We start from the raw sequence: 24,646 nt of genomic DNA, 5'->3' as shown, positions 1-24,646 counted from the left end.
CCCCTAGGTGAGCACCCTCTGGTGAGAGAGCTGGAGCACTCCTGCTGGGTGGCAGCTAGAATCCTGCAGTTGAGCTTCCAGTGAGTGGGGTGCCTCTGGTCAAGTCTCTGATCCTAGGGGGGCTTTCTGTCTGCTTCCCAGACTTCACCCCTGCCCACTCTCCTCATCGCTGGGAGCCAAAGTCCTCAACTAAGCAAAGGGAAACACATATCCCCAAAGGGAGATCTCAATATTCTGATGGTGAACTTACTGCTTCTTTGGTACAGCTGGAATTAGTGATTTTTTTTTCCTATTGATACATGTAGAAAATTGTTGTATGTTTGCTCTATAGATTTAGTTTCCCCAGCGGTAGGTTCGTGACACTTATCTTTAAGGTATGTAGAGTTGGGGGATGGATCAGGCACCTGTCCCCGCCCCCCCCCAGTGCAAAACCAGAGAGGGGACAATTGATACTGTCTTACTTCCTGTAAAGCTAGGTCACTGGTTTTCTCTCTCAAGTCTTTCCCCTGTGGCACCTGTTCTCTTGCACTAATAGCCAACTCACCCCCAAGGTACCTAGTTTATTTTATTTAGATAATATGCTTTCTATTTTCCTAGGGTTATGTTTAACAATTGTCCATATTTAAGGGGGAAGTCAGTCTAGTGTCTTGTGTTTTCAACCATTTTTACATATTTGCCTGCATCTGTCCCTGCTTTGTTCATTCTTTATTATTAGCTTTTTAAACTCTTTTCCTAGGAATTCTCCTTTATGCTACTTTTAATTCTATTTTGTGTGTATGGGTGTTTGCCTGAAATGTATGTTTGTGTACTACATGTGGCCTGGTGGCCTGGGAGTCCAGAAGAGGGCATCAGATTCCTCAGGACTGGAGTTACACATGAGCCACCTTGTGGGCCTTGGGTATTGAACCCAGATCCTCTGGATAAGCATCTTGTGTTCTTAACAGTGAATCCATCTTTCTAGCCTTCTTATGCCACTTTAGAGGATTTATTTCTCCTTCTGTTTGCTTTTCATCTGGGAATTGTTGTCAGTTGTTCTACTGTAGAATTCTCTGCTGAATTCCAGGGCTGTGGAAATGGATTCTGTGTAAAATCTGCCACTTGTAGTGATTTGGGTGGGAGGAGAGGTAGATGGTTGTTAGTTGGCCTCCTTGGTTAACTTTCTCCAGCACATTTTTAAGTTCCATTTGTTTCTTTAAAAAGTTCTGCTCTCTCTGTGTCTCTCAGCCTCTCTCCCTCTCTCCTTCTCCCTCTCTCTCTCTCTCTCTCTCTCTCTCTCTCTCTCTCTCTCTCTCTCTCTCTCTCTCTCTCTCTTTCTTTCCACACTGGTGCTTTTCTCAAGCTAGGCTGCAGATTAAGGCAAGTGATTCCTTGGTTCAGACCGTTTGTCCAACACTAAACTCTGACTTCTGAGTAAGATTTGACACAACACCTTGTTTCTCTGCCTGGCAGATGTTTTCATGTGCATAGTAAGAAATTACTTGATTACAAACAGGACACTTTTCCTTTGCTTTCTTCTAGGGACCCTGACTAAAGGTCAAGGGGATCAAAATGACAAAAGGCAGAAATTAATCAGTAAGATTAATAAGAGACCCGCTGGATTTTTACATTAAAAGCTGGATGGAGTGCTTTTGTAATTAACAGACTAGATTCTGAGTATGCACACTAGCTGAAACACAGGGAAGGGCTGCAGAGTGAAGTTAGGAAGTGTAGGAGGGAGGGGAGTGGTGGATTTTCTCTTATGCAGAGGCAGGCTGGCACTCAGCACAGAGGAGAGTGATTAACCATATATAGAGATAAAGATAGATAGATAGATAGATAGATAGATAGATAGATAGATAGATAGACAGACAGACAGATGTAGATATCATCTGTCTATCCACCCATCTCTCTGGGATATCCATCTATCTATACATCTTATCTTCCATCCATCCATCTATCGTCTGATTTACTTATTTATTTATAAGCAACAAGGTCTCGTGCAGCCCAGGCTAGCTTCAAACTCTCTATGTATCTGAGGGTGAACTTGAACTCTTCATCTTTCTGCCTCCACCTACCCAGTGCTGGGATAGCAGGACAGCCCTGCCTCACTCACCTCTTGTTCCTTTTAAAAGAATTTAGGGCAACTGAAATGAGGAATGGTTTTTTAAAAGATAATGTTCTGACTTTTATAATTCCCAAATATATTCAATTTCATATCTTTTCTTCAGCCAAGAAAATTTACATCTTCAGTCATTACTGCACACTGTATCAAAAAAGTTCAAATCTGTTTTTTTTTCTAGATTTTCCAATGGAAAAATATATGTAGCACCAGTGCTGGTGAATTGCGCGCGCACACACACACTCACACACACACACACACACACACACACACACACACATTCACACACACACACATTCACACACACACACATTCACACACACACATTCACACACACACACACATTCACACACACACACATTCACACACACACACACACACATTCACACACACATACACACACATACACACACACACATACAGACACATACACACACATATACACACACATACACACACATACACCACATTCACACACACACACCACATTCATACACACACATTCACACACACACTCACACTCACTCTCTCACACTCACACACACACACACGCGCGCGAGCGCTCACACACACACACACACACACACACACATACACACACACACGCTCACATATACATACACACATACACACACACATACACACACATAGATAAAATGGGGGGGGGCAGAAACAAGGTGGTTTTCATTTACTTTCAGACCTAACAGGAGAAGTGCAGGTCTAACAGTACAGACGCATGGACATGGCCTTACATCTGTGGTCCTTAGTTTACTCATCATTCTTAGCTGGACACAGTATGTGGCAGCTCCATGCTGTCATCGCTGGTCTTGGCCCGGGCAGATTGGGATTCCATGTATACAATTTGATTCTTAGAACAGGTCTTCCTTTGCAGCCCAGACTGCCATCCAGTTCCCCACCCTCCTGTCTCGGTCTCCTGAGTGCTGGGATGATAACCTTGTACCACCGCGTCTGATCCTATTCCTATTGATCAGGAAAGCCAGAGTTTTCCCAGAAACACTGTGGGTCACACTTACTTACATCTGATTGCCCACATCTGCCGCCTGATCCCTCTCAGGGCCACATGAGGCCAGAATGAAGTTTGTTTGTTTATATATTTATTTATTTTTATATACCTATCTCCCTAGAAATAAACCAAGGTAGTATTAAGGCAGCTAGAGTATGTGGCAGGTGGTAGCCATGTCTGTTGCAGAAGCCGGGTGTACCAGAGGGCTCGGCGTTCAGGCTGTCACAGTGGTGAGGGCTAATGACCAGGCACAGCTGTCCACATGCAGATTTCCATAACCTCACATTGGTCGCACACATCTCCTTGTGGAGCCCACAGACACACTGGAAAGTAATTCTGGAGTAAGAATGGTTCTTTCTGTCTCCATGTAGCCGGGTGATGCCTCTCTCAGCAGTGCCACCCTATCCAACGGTGTCCAGGATGAAGAGGGTAGTTTTGTGGACCTCCAGAGTGGCTCCATGGTGAGTTTTGATGTCGGCACAATTGCATGTTTAGACAACAATATTGCTGGAAGGTAAGAAGAACGATTTATTTTTCAAGACAAATTAAGAAAGCTTGAAGGAGTATTGCAAATAAACAACTGCTGCTGACCCACCAGATCCCTAACAAATAGGATGGATGGGATACTTCAAACTAAGGAATGAGTTCATCTTCTGTCCTCCAAGCCTGATGGGACAGGCTTATGCCCTCAGCTACGTGAGAGGCTAAGGCAGTGGGCTAACAGATCCAAGACTAGCCTGAACAACTTAGTGCCAAAAATTTTAAAAATGGGACCTGAGGAGATGCAGAAAGTGTTTGCAGGTTGAGCACAAAGACTCGATTTTGGTACCCAGTGCACACATAAAAACCCAGATGTGGTGGCTCCCGCTCATCATCCCAGTACCACGGAGTCACTGACAGGCAGATGTCTGGTTCTCACTGGCCATCAGTTTAGCCTAATCTGTGAGCCCCCGGTCCCAGTGAGAGTCCAGGTCTCAAAACACAAGCTGGATGGCTCCTGAAGAGCAGCTAACCAAGGCTGGCCTCATGTTTATACATATACGTGAACAAACGCGCATGCCCTAGCACACACATACCCACAACAATAATGAATATTAAATAGTAAAAAAGGTTAGCATATAACTCAGAGGTAGAACACTTGCCTAGTATCCATGAGATCCTACATCCAACCCCAGCATCACAAAAGCAATAGCAAATTATCTGAGTTTAAAGGGGGCTCTACTTACATACACGATTGTGTTTGTAAATCAGAGTCTTATGGCTCTGCATTATAAGAAACTGTGGACCAGCAGCTGATTCTGTCTAGGGCAGGGCTGCTGGCATGTGCGTGAGAGAACATTGAGGTCTCTGACTTTCCAGATGTGAATCAGCATCAGTTACAAGTCTTGGATGTCTGTAGCATTTTGTGCACCAAGACCCAAAGATTTTGTTTCAGGGGAGACCTCAACAGCTCACCCATTAGAGTTTATTTTGTGGAGTGGTATAAAGAGGGCCTAGTGTTAACTTTTCTGAAAGAATAATCTTCTCTCATGCAGTACCCTTTCACCCAAATCTTCATTGTTTTCTGTGTTTGAAATGACTACAAGTTATCCCCCATGTTTCTGTGGTCTGTCTTTGAAGCCCGCTAGAGTGAGGACATTCACCTGGAAGTCTTCCTTTTGCTTCTGAGAAATCGTTTCTTCCAGATGAACTCAGAGAAAGGTTATGCCTTCCTCTTGAAAAGCTCACTGGGACTTTTCCTCTAATGTTTCATGATTATGCAGAATATTTGTTCTGGATTTCTAAGCCTCGTAATTGCATTATCGTGGGCTGTGGGCTGAATTGCATCAGATGATCAGCCAGTGTTTATTGAAATGAATGTCTTCATCCACAGACGGAAGGTGTTTTAATTGTATCTTTAAAGTGAACACGTGCAGATGTTTCTTCTTGCTGTACTTTGCTCAGCAATACAGCATAACAGCTACTCACGTAGTGCTGACACCGTGAAGCACTGTGCACAATGGAGGGTGGTCTGAAGTCTTGAAGAGGGATGCAAATGCTGCCCTGTTCTATGAGAACTGTCCATCACTTTTGGTATCTGTGGAGTCCCAGGAATCACTCTTTGCCTGAGGATCACTGGTGGGCCGGTAGAATCATGGTAGTCTCACTCTGAGTCCAGTGCTGTGGCAGGAGGCCGGTCATTTGTTTTGTTCCATCCCACAGTGTCCTTTGAGTGTAAGTCCCCTCAGTGAGCTAAAACATCCCCCTAAACCCAACTTGTTAAAGTGCCAGTGCTGCTACGTGGAAGACCAGACGTGGGGATTTGGGAGATAGGTCATATCAAAACTATAGCCGTGGGGTATATGCTGTGGTGTTAGGTTTTTGCAGCCCCGACCTCTGTCTTTTCATCTGGAAATTGCAGTGTACAGGCATCTGTATTTCAGCAGTTGGCGTCTATTTGCATGTGATTTATACAATTAAGAGATTTAAAATCTCATCTGAAATAAAAACAGGCATCAAAAGACAACCTGAGGCTGAGAATTTGAGACTCCCCTGTGCAGTCTGTAGCATATGATAACAGATCTTTCACGAAGCAGGTGTTCGATGATTGCTGAATAAATATGAGAATAAAAAGGCCCAGCATTGAAGTCTTTGGGGAAAAGGACAGATTTTATGTGTGAATAGCATATAGAAGGTTCTTGATAGAATAGCAGTTTCTTGAAGTCACACATGTTCACAGATAATAACCCCACATTAGAATTTATATAGGATATATAGTTTGCATGTAAATTTTTGGTAGAGTTTCTATGTCATTTTTTTTTTTTAGTGGTACCCTTCCAGACATGAACAGAAACTCACTTTGTAGAACTCTGTAAGGAAAGATGCTCAGCTTTTGATGCCACAAGTGGGGCACAGAGCTGTGGCAGGGTTTCCATGTGAGGAAGGAGCCAAATTAAGGAAGGAAGTTGGATTATAAATGATAACTTGTTATTTTAGAGTTTTATTGTTGTTGTTTGTATGTTTTGTTTTGAGATAGGCTCTTACTGTGTAGACCAGGCTGGCCTAGAACCCGCTGTGTTGATCCAGCTGGCCTAGAACCCTCTGTGTTGACCAGGCTGGCCTGTAACTTCACCTGCTGCTTTTCCTCCTGAGTGCTGGGATTACAGTCAGGTACTCACCACATCTGGAAAGATGGTTAACCTTTTCATTAGTTGTTATTACAACATATTTCACAATTTGAGAGTTGATATGCTAATATTAGTGATATAACTGATGTAACTAAGAGAGAATGTATCCAGAATAGCAGGTGGCAATTACCAAATATATATCATCAAGCATTCTAATTTTTACACCTTGGCAGAAGCAGCTGGATATCTGAACTAAGAAGGCAGAGTTAGTTATGAGTAAACTTGGGTGAGCCACATTCATCTAAACTATCTATAGAAACAACTGTGGTCACCGCAAACCATTTCTGAGACCAAGAAGTATATTTGTGAAAAATATTCAGACGTTGTGGAACACACACCCTATTGAGATGAAGGGTCAGGCTGGAGAGTTGGCTCTGCTGCTGAAAGCTAGGCTTATAACCACAAGTGTAAGAGAAGAAGGGTCACTGTATTTGTGCTAAGTGCTTTTGTCTCTCTTTGCTTGCTTGGCAGTCAATACTTGAGGCTATCCCAGGTCTTCCTGCTCACACCAATGGGTCTGCAGATGCTGAACCGCCAGTTCCAAGTGCCTTGCATGGTGAGTGGCATGTCCCCTGGTCAGCCTATGCTGTGCCTTCTCCTTTGGGGTCTGGCACTCAGTGCAGTTAGCAGTGAGTTTCTTTTTTATTATTTAATACAATGACTCTTAACATTGACTGTGTCAACACCATAAATATAAACATAGGACTTCTTGGTGGGATACCTGTGGCGAGGTTTGATGCATACATACATTGGCTAATGTCTGAATCAGGATGAACTTATCTAAGCCTTAAACACATGTCGTTTCTTCGTTTTAAAACCTTCCAAATTCCTTTCTTGCAGGTTTTTGGAACATGTAGCATGTTATTGTTATCTCCCTTCTGTTAGTATTCAGGCATCTGTGCCAGCCTGTCCTTGGGGTTCTGACAGGACACACCCTCAGCTGCAGCCACTAAGAGCACCACCTGTGCACATTCACTGTGTTCCCTTTTAAAGGGGTCCTGTCCACCTCCCATCCTTCTCTCTCTCTTTGTCTGTCTTTTTCTCTCTGTGTGTCTGTCTCTCTCAGTCTCTCTCTGTCTCTCTGTCTCTGTCTCTGTCTCTCTCTCTTTCTCCTTCTCTGCCTATCTCCCCCCCCCCCACCTCTGCTTCTTGTTCTCTCTTCTACTTTTCCTGTTCCCAGAGGCTGGTCTCCTCACTCACCCCCCCTTTCCATTCTCTTTCCCCTAATTAAAAAACAAACAAAAAACAACAGAACAAAAAAACCACATGAGCTCTGTCTGTCACAGGGCATCCTTTTCTCTTGAGCTGCTTTTTCACCATGCTCGGCCACAGTACCTCAGAACTTTCTAGTCTCATCTCACTGTGCCCTAGTGCTCATCCATACATCTCTCCCCACCCTTGCCTCTACCCGGAAAGATGTGTATTGTGATTCTGTTGCTTCCAGCACTCCACCCCTTACCTCCAAACAACCCATTTTGTCATAACAGACAATGTTAACCCAGCAAGGCGAAGTTTTCCTTCCAACATGTGAGGTAGGAGTTTCTTACTTGGGCAGTGACTTTGAGTTAGGCCTGGGGCCCCATAAGTGCAATGATGTAACCCAATGTTACAAGGAGGCTAAGAAGCAGCCTCATCCAAGCTCCCCGGTTACTGAGGAAGTGTGTATTAACCCCGAGCTGCTTCTGACACACAAGCTTATAGGGCTGACTCTCATCTGAGGTCTGCCACTTGAGACCCTCAGGGATGGGAACCTCCTGCTCCAAGGCTGCCCTCCCGCAAGGCCATGCCTTTGTGATTCCTGTCTTTGAGAAATGCACACTCTGTTCTTAGAGAAACACAGCCTATGCTTTGACCATTCGAATGAAAATGCCAAGTGGAGTTGATGCATGCACGCACTCTAGAATCGACCAAGATGATAGTTGCCCGGCTGTGACATTAAAATCCATTGACTTCATACATCAAATGATGAATTGCCTGATGGGCGGATTACTTTTCAATAATGTTGAGACTAAAAGTAAAATAACCAAGAGGAGACTTGCCAGAAATGCTTTCCCATCGGTCTGCTTACCATCTGTGACCTGGTGCAATCAAGCCATCATGGGCAGATGCCCACGTGCAGTGTCCCAGTGGCTTGGAGAGTTGGCCTGCCTGGTTACTGTTTCCCGAAGACCCCCCTGCCTGGCTACTGTTTCCCGAAAACTCCATCCTGGATGTGCAGAAGTAGGACCACTGTTCAATCACTCTCCTCTGTGCTGAGTGCCAGCCTGCCTCTGCAGAAGAGAAAATCCACCACTCCCCTCCCTCCTACACTTCCTAACTCCACTCTGCAGCCCTTCCCTGTGTTTCAGCTAGTGTGCATACTCAGAATCTAGTCTGTTAATTACAAAAGCACTCCATCCAGCTTTTAATGTAAAAATCCAGCGGGTCTCTTATTAATCTTACTGATTAATCCTGCCTTTTGTCATTTTGGCCTCCTTGACCTTTAGTCAGGGTCCCTAGAAGAAAGCAAAGGAAAAGTGTCCTGTTTGTAATCAAGTAATTCCTTACTATGCACATGAAAACATCTGCCAGGCAGAGAAACAAGGTGTTGTATCAAATCTTACTCAGAAGTCAGAGTTTAGTGTTGGACAAACGGTCTGAACCAAGGAGTCATTGCCTATGTGGGCCATGCCTGTCTCTGTCACCCAGTCAGGTACTTCTTATGTGCATCAGGAGGTTAGACCAACATGGAATTAAGGATTCCAGAATGATCCCTACACACCCAGCAGTGAAGTCCACTCTGGATAATCTTAAAGGGGGAAATTTTGTGCTTGTGAAACTAGAGGGTAGTTTTAGGGAGATTCCTTCCTTTCCCCCTCTTTAAGCTTCTGGGCCCCCAGTAAGTAATGCCGAATCTAAATGGCAGTTTTAATATCAGAACACAGAGAAATGCACTATTGAGAGCTTTGCCTCTAACCCTTAAAGACTTTCACAACATCTAAAAGTTTAAAACATTAAGAATTAGATTGGACAGTTGTTTTGAATGCTGGTAGAAATGTGTCTGTGGGAAGATCAGTGTGGACTCTTCCTCCGGGAGCCAGGCTATGTTCCCCAGATTTCCATACTCCAGCATGCCTGGGGTCCCTTGGAAGTACTGGTAGTTTATTTTGCAGCCAGTGGCATTGGCTGGTTTGATGCTGTATTACATTTCTTGTTTCTTGTTTTTGTCTTTTTTCTTTTTAGATGATGATTATTTAAAAAAGAACATTCCACCAGAGGCTGAAGAGCTATCTTTTGAGGTGTCTTACTCAGAAATGGTGACAGAGGCCCCAAACAGAAATAAATGGAAGAAGTCAGACATTAAGAAAGAAGACTGTGCCTTAACTGTAAGTCAGCCCTTCTGTGATCAGTCTCATAACTTCCTGAGATGGCGTCCTGTGTCAACATGAGGGCTGCTTTTCATCTCTGTATATACATCATGGAGTTGGGGACGCCAGGACACCCGTGTCTCCTGGGATATGCTTAGACATGTGGCTTTGTGTGTAGGTACCACGTGTAACCCAGATTTCAGGATAGTAGTATATACAGTCCTTATGAGAAGGCAGTGGCTGGGTGGAGGGGGGTGGCTCAGTGGTTAGAAGTATTTGCCATGCAAGCCCATGTAAAGAAGGGCATAGCGGATTTCTTCTGTAATCTCAGGGCTCCTGTGCTGAGATGAGAAGCAGAGGCCAACTAGTGTGGTGTTCTCGGCAGCCAACAGTTAGAGGCCCTGTCTCAAAGAGGGTGGATAAAGGCAAGGACTGACCGCTGAGACTGTCTTCTGACCACCAGATGCCTGCTGTGACATTCATGCCCATGCTTACACACACATGTGCACATACACACAGACACAGAAAGATGAACAAGGAGGAGGCGGTGGCTATGGCCGCTGCAGTGCTAAGCAATTTCACAGCCTTGATAGCCATGCCATCCTACCCTTCTGGCTACAGTTTGGCTTCTAATTAGCCTAACAGTCATCTTCTTGCTTTCTTAAACACCCACTCACTGTTTCCATGGCCCAGGGTGCTCCTTGAAGGTAATTTTCCCCAGTAGGTTTTATTGTGTAAATTTAGAATGTTCTGATTTCATTTGATAAAAAAAAAAAAAACTTCACTGTATATTTCAGAAATTTATTGTCCAGAAAACCAGATTTGGGTGGACTGAAACAGGAGACCTGTCTCCCGAAGACATGAAGAAAATCCGCCATCTCTCTCTAATCGAACTGACGGCCTTCTTTGATGCTTTCGGAATACAACTGAAGAGAAACAAAACGGAGAGAGGGAGAGGCCGAGGTAACTCGTAAGCCAGGCCTCGGCCTCAACGCTGGCCCTGGAACACCAGGACACATTCTGACCCTTGCATTTTCTTCCTCCTTTGGCTATTTCCACTACAGACAGCGGGATTTTCGGAGTGCCACTTACAGTCCTCCTGGACAATGACCGGAAGAAGGACCCTGAAGTGAAAGTCCCCCTTGTGTTACAAAAAGTGAGTCATGTGCAGAGGAAGGGGGAGAGAATGAGCTCATTGGGTATTTTTTCTTAAAAAGTGGGACTCCTGTGGGTTAGGCCAAGCATCCTTCCTCACGGTGCTCTGCAGACGTGTAGACCATTTGCTCTTGTTATCAACCCACTTTTCCTTACTATACAAAGACACCTGACTCGGTACTCACTAGAAAGCAAGTGATTTAAACCACGATTGGGAAGGCTGAGATCCCGAAAGGTATAGTGTCACTCAGTGACAGCCACCTTGGCCATACTACCTCATGGCAGATGTCAACCCAGTGCCAGGAACATGTGTGAGAGGGAGAGTTTGCATTGTCAGTGGGAATTCAGTGAACGACAAGGGTTCAGGAAAGGTCTCCCGTGGGCTCCACCTCTGGAAGTCCTGCTGCTGCACTGTCACAGAGGTCCACACTGTAGACTCATGACTCATGAGGGACGAGCCACTGACCACCTCAGGAGTGTTTGTTGCATGCTGCTGGAGCCTTGCATTGCTCCGAGGTAAGATGTCAGGGAAGACACGCGTGTTCCAGCTCCTAGCTGTCTTCACATGTTGCTTGTGAACACGTATTTGCATGTTTTTTTGTTTTTTGTTTTTTTTTTTTCTCAAGGCAGGGTGTTAGCATCTAGCCCCATGGGCAGCAACCGAAGCATGCTTGCTGCTTGCTCAAGTAGACACTTGCTCAACAGTGACATCCGGTGGCACAATTAAAACACCAGCCTTTACCACAGACCTTGCTGGATTTCAAATTGTTTGTGAATGATACATGAAAACCCTGGCTGAGGACACACAGTTGCTTCACTCACTCTAACAAGTCCACACCCTCACTCTTCTTTCTTCTTGAGTTTGGCTCTTGGCGCCTCATATTGAGCTTCTTCCTCAAGTCTGGTGACTAATTGGCCAGTGATGGAGTGCGGGGGTGGGGGGTGGGTGGGGGGGGGATGGCAGTGACAATTAGGAGATGCTCGTGTCTTCTCTGTGCACTGGGCCCATCTGTGGAGAGGCTCCCCAGGGGAAGGATTGTCCCAATGATGTCATATCCTATGGAGTCAGCATGGAGCAGCCCAAGGGGTTGTTTTCTCTGCTCCTTGCTAACAAGGCAACTGGGGCACAGGAGGATGAGACAACCTAAGAGACAGACTGGGATGGGAGCACTGCAAGTGCCAAGTCCAGAGTCCTGCTGACTGTGCTGCCCCCCCCCCACACACACCTCTGGAATTACAGCACAAATTCTGTGCTTTCTCCTATGTACAGATGGTGGGCTTTGAGGACAGCAGTCTTAGAAAACCCACGGCAAGAATTCAGCCTAAGTTTATTTGACATAGGTGCAAAAACCCCAGCATCGAACTAGGCAACTGGCATTAGATGAGGAGTGCTCAATAAATGCTAAGTGAACTGGAGACTTAGATCACATTCCCAGCACAGCCAGTGGCAGCCATTCTGACTGCTGATGTTGTGTGCCTCACTCAAGGCGGTTTGAGGAGGTACTGTCTATCTCTCAGCTGCTGTGAGAGGCTTGTCTTAGACACCTGTGCCTTCTTTCCCCGTCCCTGACAGGGTATTGCCACCCAAGCATGCAGCATTCTGTTCCAGCTTCCTCTCACTTTCTGAACTTAGAAAGGTTACCTGCCCTCCACATGCCTCAGCCTCCTCATGAGGGGGTTAATAGTACTGGAGGTCAGGGCTGAATGCCCGAGTATGTGCAAAGCACTGAGAACAGGGTTTGACCTTCAAGAAGTGCACAGGAAGTGGAAACTCACTGTTAAAGCTCACCACCACCACCACCACCATCTCCACCACCACCACCACCATCACCACCGTCACCATCACCACCACCACCGTCACCACCACCACCACCACCATCACCACCACTACCACCGTCACCATCACCACCACCACCGTCACCACCACCACCACCGTCACCAATCATCACCACCATCACCACCATGAGAATCTCAGAGAGCAGTTAACTTACATTTCCAAGTTCTTGCATAGTCTTCTTTAACTTCTTAGGCAGGGTCTTTGCAGTTAATGAGAGTAGATTTGGAAGAGACCGAGGACAGCCAGAGTAGTGTGGCTATAGACACAGTTGACTTAGAAATTTTTTTCCTATTGATTGATCTGCAGAAGAGAAATAATGATCAGACTTGAAAGAGTCAAGTTGGCAGAACAGCTTAATAAATAAGAGAACATAGCTGGGAGGGTCAGTGCTTTGCTTAATAGGTGATGTTGAGAAGTTAGGTCTACATGGAGAATTCACTCATTGGCCAATTGGAAGGAATGTTGACATTGTTGAGTTAATTAGCATTTTGGAAATAATTCATATATCAAGTATATATGCATACTTATCAGTCTGTTGGTTATTTCCCTCGTTGTTCAGAATGTTTTCAATGATACAGAGATGTTCAATTTTTGTAATTTTTTGTTGATTTCTAGTTCTTTCAGAAAGTCGAGGAATCAGGCCTGGAATCGGAAGGAATTTTTCGACTTTCAGGATGTACAGCCAAAGTCAAGGTACTCAATGTTCTCTACCTTCCTAGACAAAGATGTGAGCTACTCTTAGCCAGTGTTCTACTGCTGTGAAGAGACCCCACAACCAAGGCGACACTTGTAAAAGAAAGCATTCAATTGGGGGTTTGTCTTCAGAGGTTGAGTCCATTATTCATTATAGGACATGGTGAGAGAATATTGGAACTTACAGCTGGAGCAGTAGCTAAGAGTTGCATCTCCATCAACAAGTAGAGAAAGGCAGAAAAATTGGGGCCCAGCATGAGCTTTTGAAAACTCAGAGACACACTCCATCAAGGCCACACCTGCTTCAGTAAGGCCACACCTCCCAATCCTTCTCTAACAATGCCACTCCCTAATGAGCAAGCATTCAAATATATGAGCCTGTGGGGTCATTCTTACTCAAATCACCACAACCCACTCCCAGCGAGTGTCAGAAGTCTAGTCTTTGTGACCGTGATTTTTCCTTTGATAGTGTCACATGGCTTGCCTTAATGCTCTTCAGTACTTCTGATTTTATGTTTCTTCCATGCCTCGATTCATAGACATAGCATAATGAAGCATTGCATTGCTTGACCATCAAAACTGTTGCATGTCTTCATTTTGAAGTTGGAAACACCCATCCCTCTTTGAGGGGTTACCCACTTTGGTTGGCTAAGTCTTCTTTGGCCTTTGAAGTCAGTGAGCCCATTTGCTTCCATTGCCAATTAGTTCCAGCTGAGAAGCATTCTTAGGCTCTCTTTTTGGCTGAATTTCTTCCGAGAATTTGTAGCAAATGCTCCTAACCACAGGAATACTCACTCAGCTGTTCTGAAACCTAATTCCATTTATGGTAATGTCGGCGTCTACACATAACACCAACACAGCAATGTGAATCTGTTTGCTTGGCCTTCTTATACCCATACACAGACAGGCACACTCGCCCTACAGAACAGTAAAGAGTCCTTGAAGGGAAAACTCTTCTGATAAATTTCTAGTAAAATATCCCCTTGTACTTCCTGATGGGCACACAAAATAAAGAGCTCATGCCTACTCTTTGCTCATCCCGGTCTGTGGATGTTCAGTGATGGGCCCTGAAAAGAATATTCATATGGTGGCAGAAAAAATGAATTTGATTGTGATAGACCCATAAAAAAAAGAGATGGAAAGTCAAGGCATACTTTCATTAATTCATTTAAGTACTCACTTGGGTTCTATTCCTATGAGAATTGTCAAGGTAGAAATTTGGAATATGACAGGGTATTTTCTGAATGGGAAGATAACAAGTAAACTGTGTCTATTTGATCCTCCACAGCAGTGATGGATTGATTGGCAATAGAAGAGAGCCAATAAGGCATGGGCAGTGGTACGCTTGTCAGTTCCTCCTACACTGGGCAGAATGGAGCAGGTCTGGACCCTCTGCCAGCTCAGCCACAGGCTAGGAGCCCTTCAAAGAACGGCTGCAGCCGGTATTGAGGAGTGTTCAGTTACCAGCTGAGAGAGTCAGCTGCCTGAACCTCTTGACAGTGAATGTGGCAAGTTCTCATTGGAAGGAAGGTCTGTCTGAAGCAGGGCAGGCTGGAAGTCATGACTGTGTTCAGTGACAAGCTGGGTAAACAGGAACCCACTTTCATTTGGAAGGCAAATAACTTCCCGGTGGCCCCTGAAGCAATTCTATCCTGATTTACATCATGTTTTATTCTTAAATTCCCTCGGAATTTTATTCCGAGGGAAATGCACACAATAATTAGGGTGATTGTCTCAGCCAGAGACCCTAAAGAAAGCCCAAGAATCAGGCTTCCTAACCAGAATCAGACTCCATTCCCCTAAACCTCTCTCTACACAGATCCTCTGTCAAGAGAAAAACGTTCTTATGTGCCCCAAGTTTGCCATGAGAGCAGACTTTCTTTTCTTCAGCTAACCCTTTGTGTAAAAACTGCTAACCAAAGGCTGAACACCCTTGCAATGTGTTCTCAGGCACACACGTTCCCAAACCACATTTAGGGTGAAGTCTTTTTCCCTTAATGGGTTTGATGTTGTGTCAGCCAATTTATTCTGCTGCTTGTTAAGCCAGAAATTCGGTCCAGATGTTTTCATAGTTCTGGTTTTAGGGAAGCGAGCATTGGAAGAAATCTGGGCCAGTGAGCAGAAACAGAGATGCTGTGGTTAGAAAGATAGAAGTGACATGTTGCCAGGGCCTGTGCTTCTGTTCTTTGTTCAAACCTTCCATACCTGTACTGGTTTTGACTTGGTTGCTGTAATGTCATCCTCTGAAATATACTTCCTACAGACCATGCTTGGGGAAAGACAGCTTTTAAAAATCCATTATAATTATTCCTGATCTGTGCCAGGTCAATGACACCGGCCATCAGGGATGCTGACAATGAATGGTCCAGTCTTGGCTTTGGGGAAGCTGACATTGAATGGTCTATCCTTGGCTTTGGGGAAGCTGACATTGAATGGTCCAGCCTTGGCTTTGCATTCTAGGTGATTACTGAGACTGACAGGGACTCAGGCCTGAGAGTAAGCTGCTCAACGAGAGCCAAACAAGGACATCACAGCAAAGCCAGTTCTCAAATGTGAGGCCCACAGATCACTTGGAATCAATTTAATGCTTTGGAATGTTCAATGATTTTCTTTTCAAAACATCACAGAAATTTGAGCCAAACACTGGAACGTGTTTTAGGGAAGAAAGCAGACTGTTTGACATGGAAGATTTTCTCTTCCCCTGGTTTCTGCTGTGCTGAGGTGGTTGTAGATGCTTTGCAGTTTCATAACCTTGTATGTGTTATTCCCTCCACCCCCTGGGGCTGGTGGCTTCAGGCTAACTATTTGCATTTTTGTGAAAATGCTTCAAAAAGTGTGCCTGTGCTACAAGGAGATCCAAGTACATGACTTTGACTCTGCCGGTGTTCTCCTCAATGGCAAACAAACAAACAAACAAACAAAAAACATAGATTTTTATTGACTGATAGATGAGCTGCTTGGTTGGTTAGCTGGTTGGTTGGTTGTTTTTTGGAGACAGAACCTCACCCTTTCTTTAACCTGGAGTGGCTATATACTCACCAGTACCTGCAGGGTAGATCAGAATCACACATACTCAGGAAGAAAGCTCAGTTTTGTAGGCTCTGGGAGCCATGGAAGTGTCTGCACCTGGCATGTTGGTGAGCTGATCCTGGTAGAACAAATAGACTATGGCTGTCTTTGTTTAAAGCTAGAAGTAGGTTCTGAGAATGAAGCAGAGGCTGTAAAAAGTGGAAGGTTACCTGAGTCTTGTCTAAGTATCCTCTTTAGAGAGAGTGGTTAGTAACAGTCAGGGAGAGAACTCTGACTGCCCAGTGTTTGAGGTAAACCCTGATGTTCAAGGGAATGTTAGGAAATGTATGTGTCCTTGGTAAAGAGTTACAAAGAATTGTTCCCACTGACAAACATATGAGCCAGGAATGCAAACTTTTCCAAGTATAAACTTAATGTGAGTGGAACTTGCAGCTGCCCGGTGCTTTAACACAGGCTGCTTGCACAGTGCACCACACTGTAGAAAGGATTGGGCAGGCATGCTAACATGTGGAAGACGTATGTGTGTGTCTGTCTTTGTGTCTGTGGTGTTGTGTCTGTGTGTGTGTGTGTGTGTGTGTGTGTGTCTGTATGTGTATGTGTGTCTGTGTGTGTGTGTGTCTCTGTGTCTCTGTGTGTGTGTGTGTGTCTGTGGTGTGTATGTATGTATGTGTGTGTGTGTGGTGTGTGTATGTGTATGTGTGTCTGTGGGTGTCTGTGTGTGTATCTGTGTGTGTGTGTGTGTGTGTCTGTGTGTGTGTGTGTGTGTGTGTCTGTGGTGTGTATGTATGTATGTGTGTGTGTGTGGTGTGTGTATGTGTATGTGTGTCTGTGTGTGTGTGTGTGTGTGTGTGTGTGTGTGTGTGTGTGTGTGTGTGTGTGTGTCTGTGTGTGTGTGTGTGTGTGTGTGTCTGTGTGTGTGTGTGTGTGTGTGTGTGTGTGTGTGTGTGTGTATGTATGTGTGTGTGTGTGTGGTGTGTGTATGTGTATCTGTGTGTGTGTGTGTATCTGTGTGTGTGTGTGTGTGTGTCTGTGTGTGTGTGCTGTACCCATTCCAGAAGAGGTCATTATCTTGCACGCTACAGTGAAGTCAGAGTTACTATATTAGGACATCTCTCATTCCACATGCAAAAGAGTGGAGAGGCATGTATTCATGGTCTGACTTACAAGCAGAAGAGTTATGACAAATGGAAAATGGCGGTTTTGTCCAAAATGAGCAAAGCATTTATCGTGTGGGGGCTGTGGCGTCCCACTAAACCCACAAAAAATGAAGCCGACTCAGTTAATAACTTTTAGATTTGTGCAGAATTAGCAAATTGTTTTAAGATGACAACTGTTTTCCCGGTGCCTTTGGAAGTGCTTTTAAAAAGTTAATTCACAAGCAGGTATTTCAGCTCCTAATCACATGGGAAGGTTAGGGTTAGCAGATGCTTAGCCATCTAGTTGCGAGAACATAGCTTGTGTGGTGATCGTGGGGACAGAGGACATGGCGTTCGGCACCATGGAGGACTGACCGTCTCCCTTGCTTTGCAGCAGTACCGCGAGGAACTGGACGCCAGGTTCAATGCTGACAAATTCAAATGGGACAAGATGTGTCACAGAGAAGCTGCAGTGATGTTGAAAGCTTTCTTCAGAGAACTCCCCACCTCCCTCTTCCCCGTGGAGTACATACCGGCCTTCATCACTCTGATGGAAAGTACGTGAAGAAGCTAAATTCAGTGGGACAGAGACAGAAGGCTGAGGCAGTGTATGAGCTGCCGAGTCCTCCACAGAGAAGTGTGGTTACAGTGAGGTGCCGATTGCTTTTTCCTGTGGACACCGGGGTGAAATGTCATTTACGGCAGACACCCCCCAGTTTGCATCTCTAAACCTGATAGTTGTTCCTAATTTTTTTTAGTTTGCTGGAGATTTTAAAGGATACTGAAGTGGGTTTTTTTTTTTTCAGTTCTGGAATTTCCAGTTGATGCTTTTAAATGTTCTAATTTGCCTGTTGAGGGGGCCCTGTTTTATCATCCATTGTACGCATGTTTTCTTTCATAATGTTTGCATACTTTTGAGACCTTCTTTGAAACCTTGTCTGCTAGTGCCAGTCCCCGGGTCATCTCCTGATCCTGGTCTTCTTTGAGAAGGGGTACATACTCTTCTTTGTATGTGAAGTTAGTTTAGATTCTGTGCTGGGTGTTGGGTTTGGCTGCTGTGCTTAAACAGGTCATTTGCTTGGTGGGACCAAACCTGCCACCAATCTCTAGTACAGAAACTCAGCATTTTGTGTGTGTGTGTGTGTGTGTGTGTGTGTGTGTGTGTGTGTGTGTGTGTGTGTACACAGTGAGTGTGAATGTGTGTGTGTGTGTGCATGTGTGTGCGTGTGTGTGTGTGTGTGTGTGTGTGTGTGTGTGTGTGTGTGTGTGTGTGTTCTCCTGTGTGTACACATGTAGAGGTCACTCTGCACTTCTCATTTGTTGTCTTTGTCCTAACACAGTAACTCTACCTGAACCCAAAGCTCACATTACGTCTACAATGGCTAGCCAGCAAGCCCCAGAAATCTGCCTGTTATAGTATTTGCCACCAAACCAAGCTTTTTCTATAGGTATAGGGGATGGGAGGTCCTACAGGTGACAATGACTCTGAAAAGTACTAGCAACCACCCAGAGTAGTGGAGAGGGAACAAGAGTGGGCAGACTGGAGAGACCAGGGAACTCAGGACAGGGGAAGTGGCCCACTTTTCTGGAAGTCAGTAGTCTGTGCAGTGTAAGATAACAAAGACTCAGTGAGGGTTAAATAGATAGTCCTGCACTGTCTGGCCGGAACTGGACTGTGGAATGTTATGGGGCAATGAGAAACAGAGAGGACAAGCCACACCAAACCTCAGGCTAACCCGCAAGTACGCATGTGTGAGGTGCAAAACAAAGGGAGAAAAACCCAACTGGAAGGCTGGCTCCCTAGGTAAAGTGCTGGCTATGCAAACATAAGGACCCAAGTTTTGATCCCCTGCACCAATATAAAAAGCTTGTCACCAGCTCCTCGACTCCAGCACACACAGCTTCAACTGTTGCAGTAGCTTCTTGCTTGCTTGAGGTTTGTGTTTCTGTGATGCCCAGTGCTCTTACGAGCCATAGATGGCCTCCAGCCACAGACTGCGAATTGATTGTAAGGGTACCCTTCAGCTTGAGATCTCCCTAAGAGCTCCAGAGCATCTGGCCTTCTGCAGACACTTGCACCAGCAGACCCTTTTGGAGAGGATTCAGAGGTGAAGGAAAGACTTCAATGGATGCTAACCCTCTGGCGCATCTTGTGTCAGTAGGGAATAAAATCTTCACGTTCCCCAAACCAACTAGTCACCTCCCTTAAATCTCTGTGTGAGACAGGAAATAAATAGCATTGGTCGTAAAACCAATGTGCCCACACTTGAGGTGACGACTGTTTCCAGGTACTGACCCAGACATTGTGTGCACAGTAACTTACTTCATCCTCATGCCAGCCCTATGAGCTACATAAGAGTTTACAGATGGCAAAATGAAAGCAAAATATTAAATGACTTAGTTCTAAAAGCGGTTTGAATCTGGGTCTAGAACAGGCTATACGCTGCTGCGTCCCTGTGTGCAATGTATGTTTGCTCTTGGATTGATCTTTGTCTTCTGTTTACAGAGTAAGGCAAGGTCTGTGGACACTCTTTTGGAAAGGGAACTGTCACATAAACCTAGAATTATTTAAAGCATCTTCTTGGCATCGTGGTACTGAAAGGGGCTGACAGACTGGGGCTCCTGTCCAAATGAACAAATTAACATTGTTGAGCTCCAAGCCTGAGTCCTTCCCACTTAGCTGTCAGAGCCCTCCTGCATCACCAGATGTTAGCATGATTGCTGTCAGAACACATCAGTGTGGCTTCACGCGTGTGATTATTTCTGCTTTCTTGTTAGGAGGGCCTCACATCAAAGTGCAGTTTCAAGCCTTACACCTCATGGTCATGGCCCTGCCTGATGCCAACAGGGACACAGCCCAGGTAAGTGCAATGACCTTATAATCTGTCACGGGGCTCATCTGGGGAAAATAGAAGTATGACAACTTGCAGGGCCATCTGTGTGACACACTCCCCACTGCCTTGCCTGCTCCCAGTATTGTTGTGTGGAGGAAGACACAAAGAATGGAAATTCTAGAAGTCTCTTCGAACGTTCACATTTAGTTCCCTCAGTTCAACTGGGGCATGCCCAGTGTCTAAACGGATGCCAGGATTAAGTGCGGGGAGTGGGAGAGATGAAGATGAGAGGGTACACTGACCCGGATTCGGAGTCAGTAAGAATGGTTAGCTCCTCTACAGTCCTGTGACTCCTTCCAGCCTGGTGGGAGAGAACTGACGAGCCTCTGAGGAGGGCATCTCAGGTCACTGGGCTGCAAGATTTCTAACACATTCCTGCCTTAGGATATATATGCACAGCATAATTTAAATAGTCTGATGTTTTAGGAGTTTAGATGCCATCTGGTAGCGTCTGGCCACTTTCCAGATTGGAAAAACAAAGCCCAGAGAAGGGATTTACCTGCTGACAGGTGACAGGGCTACTGGTGGACTGGCATCCATAGTCCCCTTCCTCTCAAATTCGTTTCTCTGTTGTATGTTAGTAAAATGTGAGTTTCCCTCGCAGTTTTGAGGATGAGCTGGTAAACACAGAGCAGGCACTTGGAACCTTTGGAAGGAGATTAAAATAAGATGAGCGGAAAGAGCCCTTGATTTTAAGGCCAGTCAATAGGATGCAGAGAACAAAGGAATCAGATTGCTTTCTGTCTACATGGTTTTGGGGGTAGGGGAGGTAGGTACCTTTCCCCACATGGCAGGAACACTTCTTTCGATTTAAAAACACATGGCACATACCTGTAACCCTAGCCCTTGGTATTGTTGAAAGTTCCAGGTACGTGTAGACTACATAGCTGGACCTGGGTGTCTCGCCTGTCCCCACATCATAAAGCACACCGTTATCTTACATCCTCAATACAAGGGTGGGGCCAGAACAACATAAAATACCATATTTTAACATCATTCAACATTTTTCCAAAAGTTACAAATTTTTATTTTTTGGCGTTGCCTAAACAATGCTATTTTATCACAAAGTCCATCTAATAGCAGGGTTTTTTTTCTTAGTGAAAATGTCATCAACCTTTTCATATGCCAGAGGATGTAACAATAAATAATTCAACACACTCCTAGTAAAAAGTCTCAGAGAAAGCCTGTGGGATAACTCACACTTGCTTACATGCACATGCAAGCACAGTCTTTCCATTCTGGTGTACCTGGATCTAAGACTGAAGCCAACAGCTGTAGAGAAGGCAGAAACACAGCTGGAGAATCGATTTCCTTAGTTCAGACCCTTGGTACCAGCATTGGCAATAGGGCTTTCAGTTAAGGGTGGGGGTTTCTTAGAGAATTAGTTTTCTTCCTTCTCAATGAAACCACATTTTATTTTGCTTGAGCTGTAGTGTTTTCTCTCCCTGGTTGATGTTTAATTTCAACATTTGTCAAGCTTGTTTAGGATAAAAAGTAAGTCTATTATCTGTAGACTCCATGGTAATAAGCCCTAAGAAGGGAATTACATTATGAAACAGACAGTTGAATTAACTGCTCACTTTTCTTCTTCTAAGCAATTTAAGGGGATGTAGAACACATTTGCTCACACTTGCCTGCTGACACTTTCCCAGCGGCACAGTGAAGGGTTGTGGGGATGAGTGAGTGGCCACCATCTGGGAAGCCTGTTAATGGTTCACAGCAGGGTGACATGGTTCTCCTGTCTCCTGTCAGTGGTTCATGGTAGGATGATGTGGTAGGGTGACATGGGTCTCCTGTCTCCTGTCAGGCTCTGATGACATTCTTCAATAAAGTGATCGCCAATGAATCAAAGAACCGCATGAGCCTGTGGAATATTTCTACGGTGATGGCGCCAAACCTGTTCTTCAGTAGGAGCAAGCACTCTGACTATGAAGAACTGCTGCTAGCCAACACCGCAGCCCACATCATCCGCCTGATGCTGAAGTACCAGAAAATCCTGTGGAAGGTGAGTGACAGCTCTATATGGCTGTCAAGTGTCCCTAGGAAATATGCCAGTCGCAGGGAGTTGTAAATGCCCCGGGAGCAAGAAACTCTTGGAGACAAAAGGAGAAGAAAATAATCCATGGCTGCTTGTGGTGTACTTGCACCACCAGCCTTCCCCAGCCATGGGTTATTCAGCTCTGGAATTAACCAACCGTAACTCCAACTATCTTCCCAAACTTTTGTATCTATACTGAACAGTGGTGTCATTAGGCCCTAAATAAATACAACAAAACAGTGCCTTACACAGGATTTGCATTAGATTAAATACTGTGAATCATAGAAAGATGATTTGAGGATAGAAGGATTCATGGAGTTTATGTGCAAGCACTAGGCCATGGGTGAGCATCCAAGATTTCAGAACCTAAGGGCTTCCTGGAACCAACTCCCCTTGGAGAAAATAGGACATGCTTTAAACGTGTTCTACGTGTTCTAAGCATGTTTTCTCTACTAGCTGGAAATCCTCATCACTTTTCTAATCTCAAGGACAAATGTCACAGCTCCTGGCTCCAAGATAATGCGGAGTTAAAAGCAATTTCTATAAACAAACTATGAATCTACCAGGATGCTTTTGTTCAGGTGTTCCCCTCTAGTCAAGCCCCTTTCTCCTGCAGGTCCCTTCTTTCTTGATCACCCAAGTAAGAAGGATGAATGAAGCCACCATGCTGTTGAAGAAGCAACTCCCAAGTGTGAAGAAACTGCTCAGGAGGAAGACGCTGGAGCGGGAGGTGAGAGCATCAAAAGAGCCAAGAGTGGACCACAGCAGGCAGGGCCACGGGTGGACCACAGCAGGGCCACAGGTGGACCACAGCAGGCAGGGCCACGGGTGGACCACAGCAGGGCCAAGGGTGGACCACATCAGGGCCAAGAGTGGACCACAGCAGGCAGGGCCACGGGTGGACCACAGCAGGGCCACGGGTGGACCACAGCAGGGCCAAGGGTGGACCACAGCAGGGCCAAGGGTGGACCACAGCAGGCCACGGGTGGACCACAGCAGGCAGGGCCACAGGTGGACCACAGCAGGGCCAAAGGTGGACCACAGCAGGGCCAAGAGTGGACCACAGAAGGCAGGGCCACGGGTGGACCACAGCAGGGCCAAGGGTGGACAACAGCAGGCAGGGCCACGGGTGGACCACAGCAGGGCCACAGGTGGACCACAGCAGGCAGGGCCACGGGTGGACCACAGCAGGGCCAAGGGTGGACAACAGCAGGCAGGGCCAAGGGTGGACCACATCAGGGCCAAGAGTGGACCACAGCAGGCAGGGCCACGGGTGGACCACAGCAGGGCCACGGGTGGACCACAGCAGGGCCAAGGGTGGACCACAGCAGGGCCAAGGGTGGACCACAGCAGGCCACGGGTGGACCACAGCAGGCAGGGCCACGGGTGGACCACAGCAGGGCCAAAGGTGGACCACAGCAGGGCCAAGAGTGGACCACAGAAGGCAGGGCCACGGGTGGACCACAGCAGGGCCAAGGGTGGACAACAGCAGGCAGGGCCAGGGTGGACCACAGCAGGGCCACAGGTGGACCACAGCAGGCAGGGCCACGGGTGGACCACAGCAGGGCCACAGGTGGACCACAGCAGGCAGGGCCACGGGTGGACCACAGCAGGGCCAAGGGTGGACAACAGCAGGCAGGGCCAAGGGTGGACCACAGCAGGGCCACAGGTGGACCACAGCAGGCAGGGCCACGGGTGGACCACAGCAGGGCCAAGGGTGGACAACAGCAGGCAGGGCCAAGGGTGGACCACAGCAGGGCCACAGGTGGACCACAGCAGGCAGGGCCACGGGTGGACCACAGCAGGGCCAAGGGTGGACAACAGCAGGCAGGGCCACGGGTGGACCACAGCAGGGCCAAAGGTGGACCACAGCAGGGCCAAGAGTGGACCACAGCAGGCAGGGCCAAGGGTGGACCACAGCAGGGCCAAGGGTGGACAACAGCAGGCAGGGCCAAGGGTGGACCACAGCAGGGCCACAGGTGGACCACAGCAGGCAGGGCCACGGGTGGACCACAGCAGGGCCAAGGGTGGACCACATCAGGGCCACAGGTGGACAACAGCAGGCAGGGCCATGGGTGGACCACAGCAGGGCCAAAGGTGGACCACAGCAGGGCCACGGGTGGACCACATCAGGGCCAAGAGTGGACCACAGCAGGCAGGGCCACGGGTGGACCACAGCAGGGCCACGGGTGGACCACAGCAGGGCCAAGGGTGGACCACAGCAGGG

At 46.4% G+C, this 24,646-nt stretch overlaps 1 protein-coding gene across 5 annotated transcripts in view; it reads left to right on the top strand.

The window, feature by feature from the left end:
* Positions 1–24,646, top strand: part of Arhgap28 (Rho GTPase activating protein 28) — a 162,213-nt gene that overhangs the window by 121,902 nt on the left and 15,665 nt on the right. For 4 of the 5 annotated variants that reach the window (XM_027397793.2, XM_027397795.2, XM_035441174.1 and 1 more), the window contains 10 exons: positions 3,494–3,583; positions 6,761–6,845; positions 9,512–9,654; positions 10,434–10,599; positions 10,701–10,792; positions 13,244–13,321; positions 17,882–18,044; positions 20,266–20,348; positions 22,189–22,386; positions 23,036–23,149. In XM_027397793.2, coding sequence (XP_027253594.1) covers positions 3,494–3,583; positions 6,761–6,845; positions 9,512–9,654; positions 10,434–10,599; positions 10,701–10,792; positions 13,244–13,321; positions 17,882–18,044; positions 20,266–20,348; positions 22,189–22,386; positions 23,036–23,149 — 1,212 coding nt within the window. The remainder of the gene's footprint in view (positions 1–3,493; positions 3,584–6,760; positions 6,846–9,511; positions 9,655–10,433; positions 10,600–10,700; positions 10,793–13,243; positions 13,322–17,881; positions 18,045–20,265; positions 20,349–22,188; positions 22,387–23,035; positions 23,150–24,646) is intronic. The other variant, XM_027397794.2, reaches the window with a different exon arrangement.

This window comes from Cricetulus griseus, chromosome 2, assembly GCF_003668045.3.
Source record: "Cricetulus griseus strain 17A/GY chromosome 2, alternate assembly CriGri-PICRH-1.0, whole genome shotgun sequence".
NCBI lineage: Eukaryota > Metazoa > Chordata > Mammalia > Rodentia > Cricetidae > Cricetulus > Cricetulus griseus.
The sequence above is the reverse complement of the archived record's forward strand: the minus strand, read 5'-3'. Positions and strand labels throughout refer to the sequence as shown.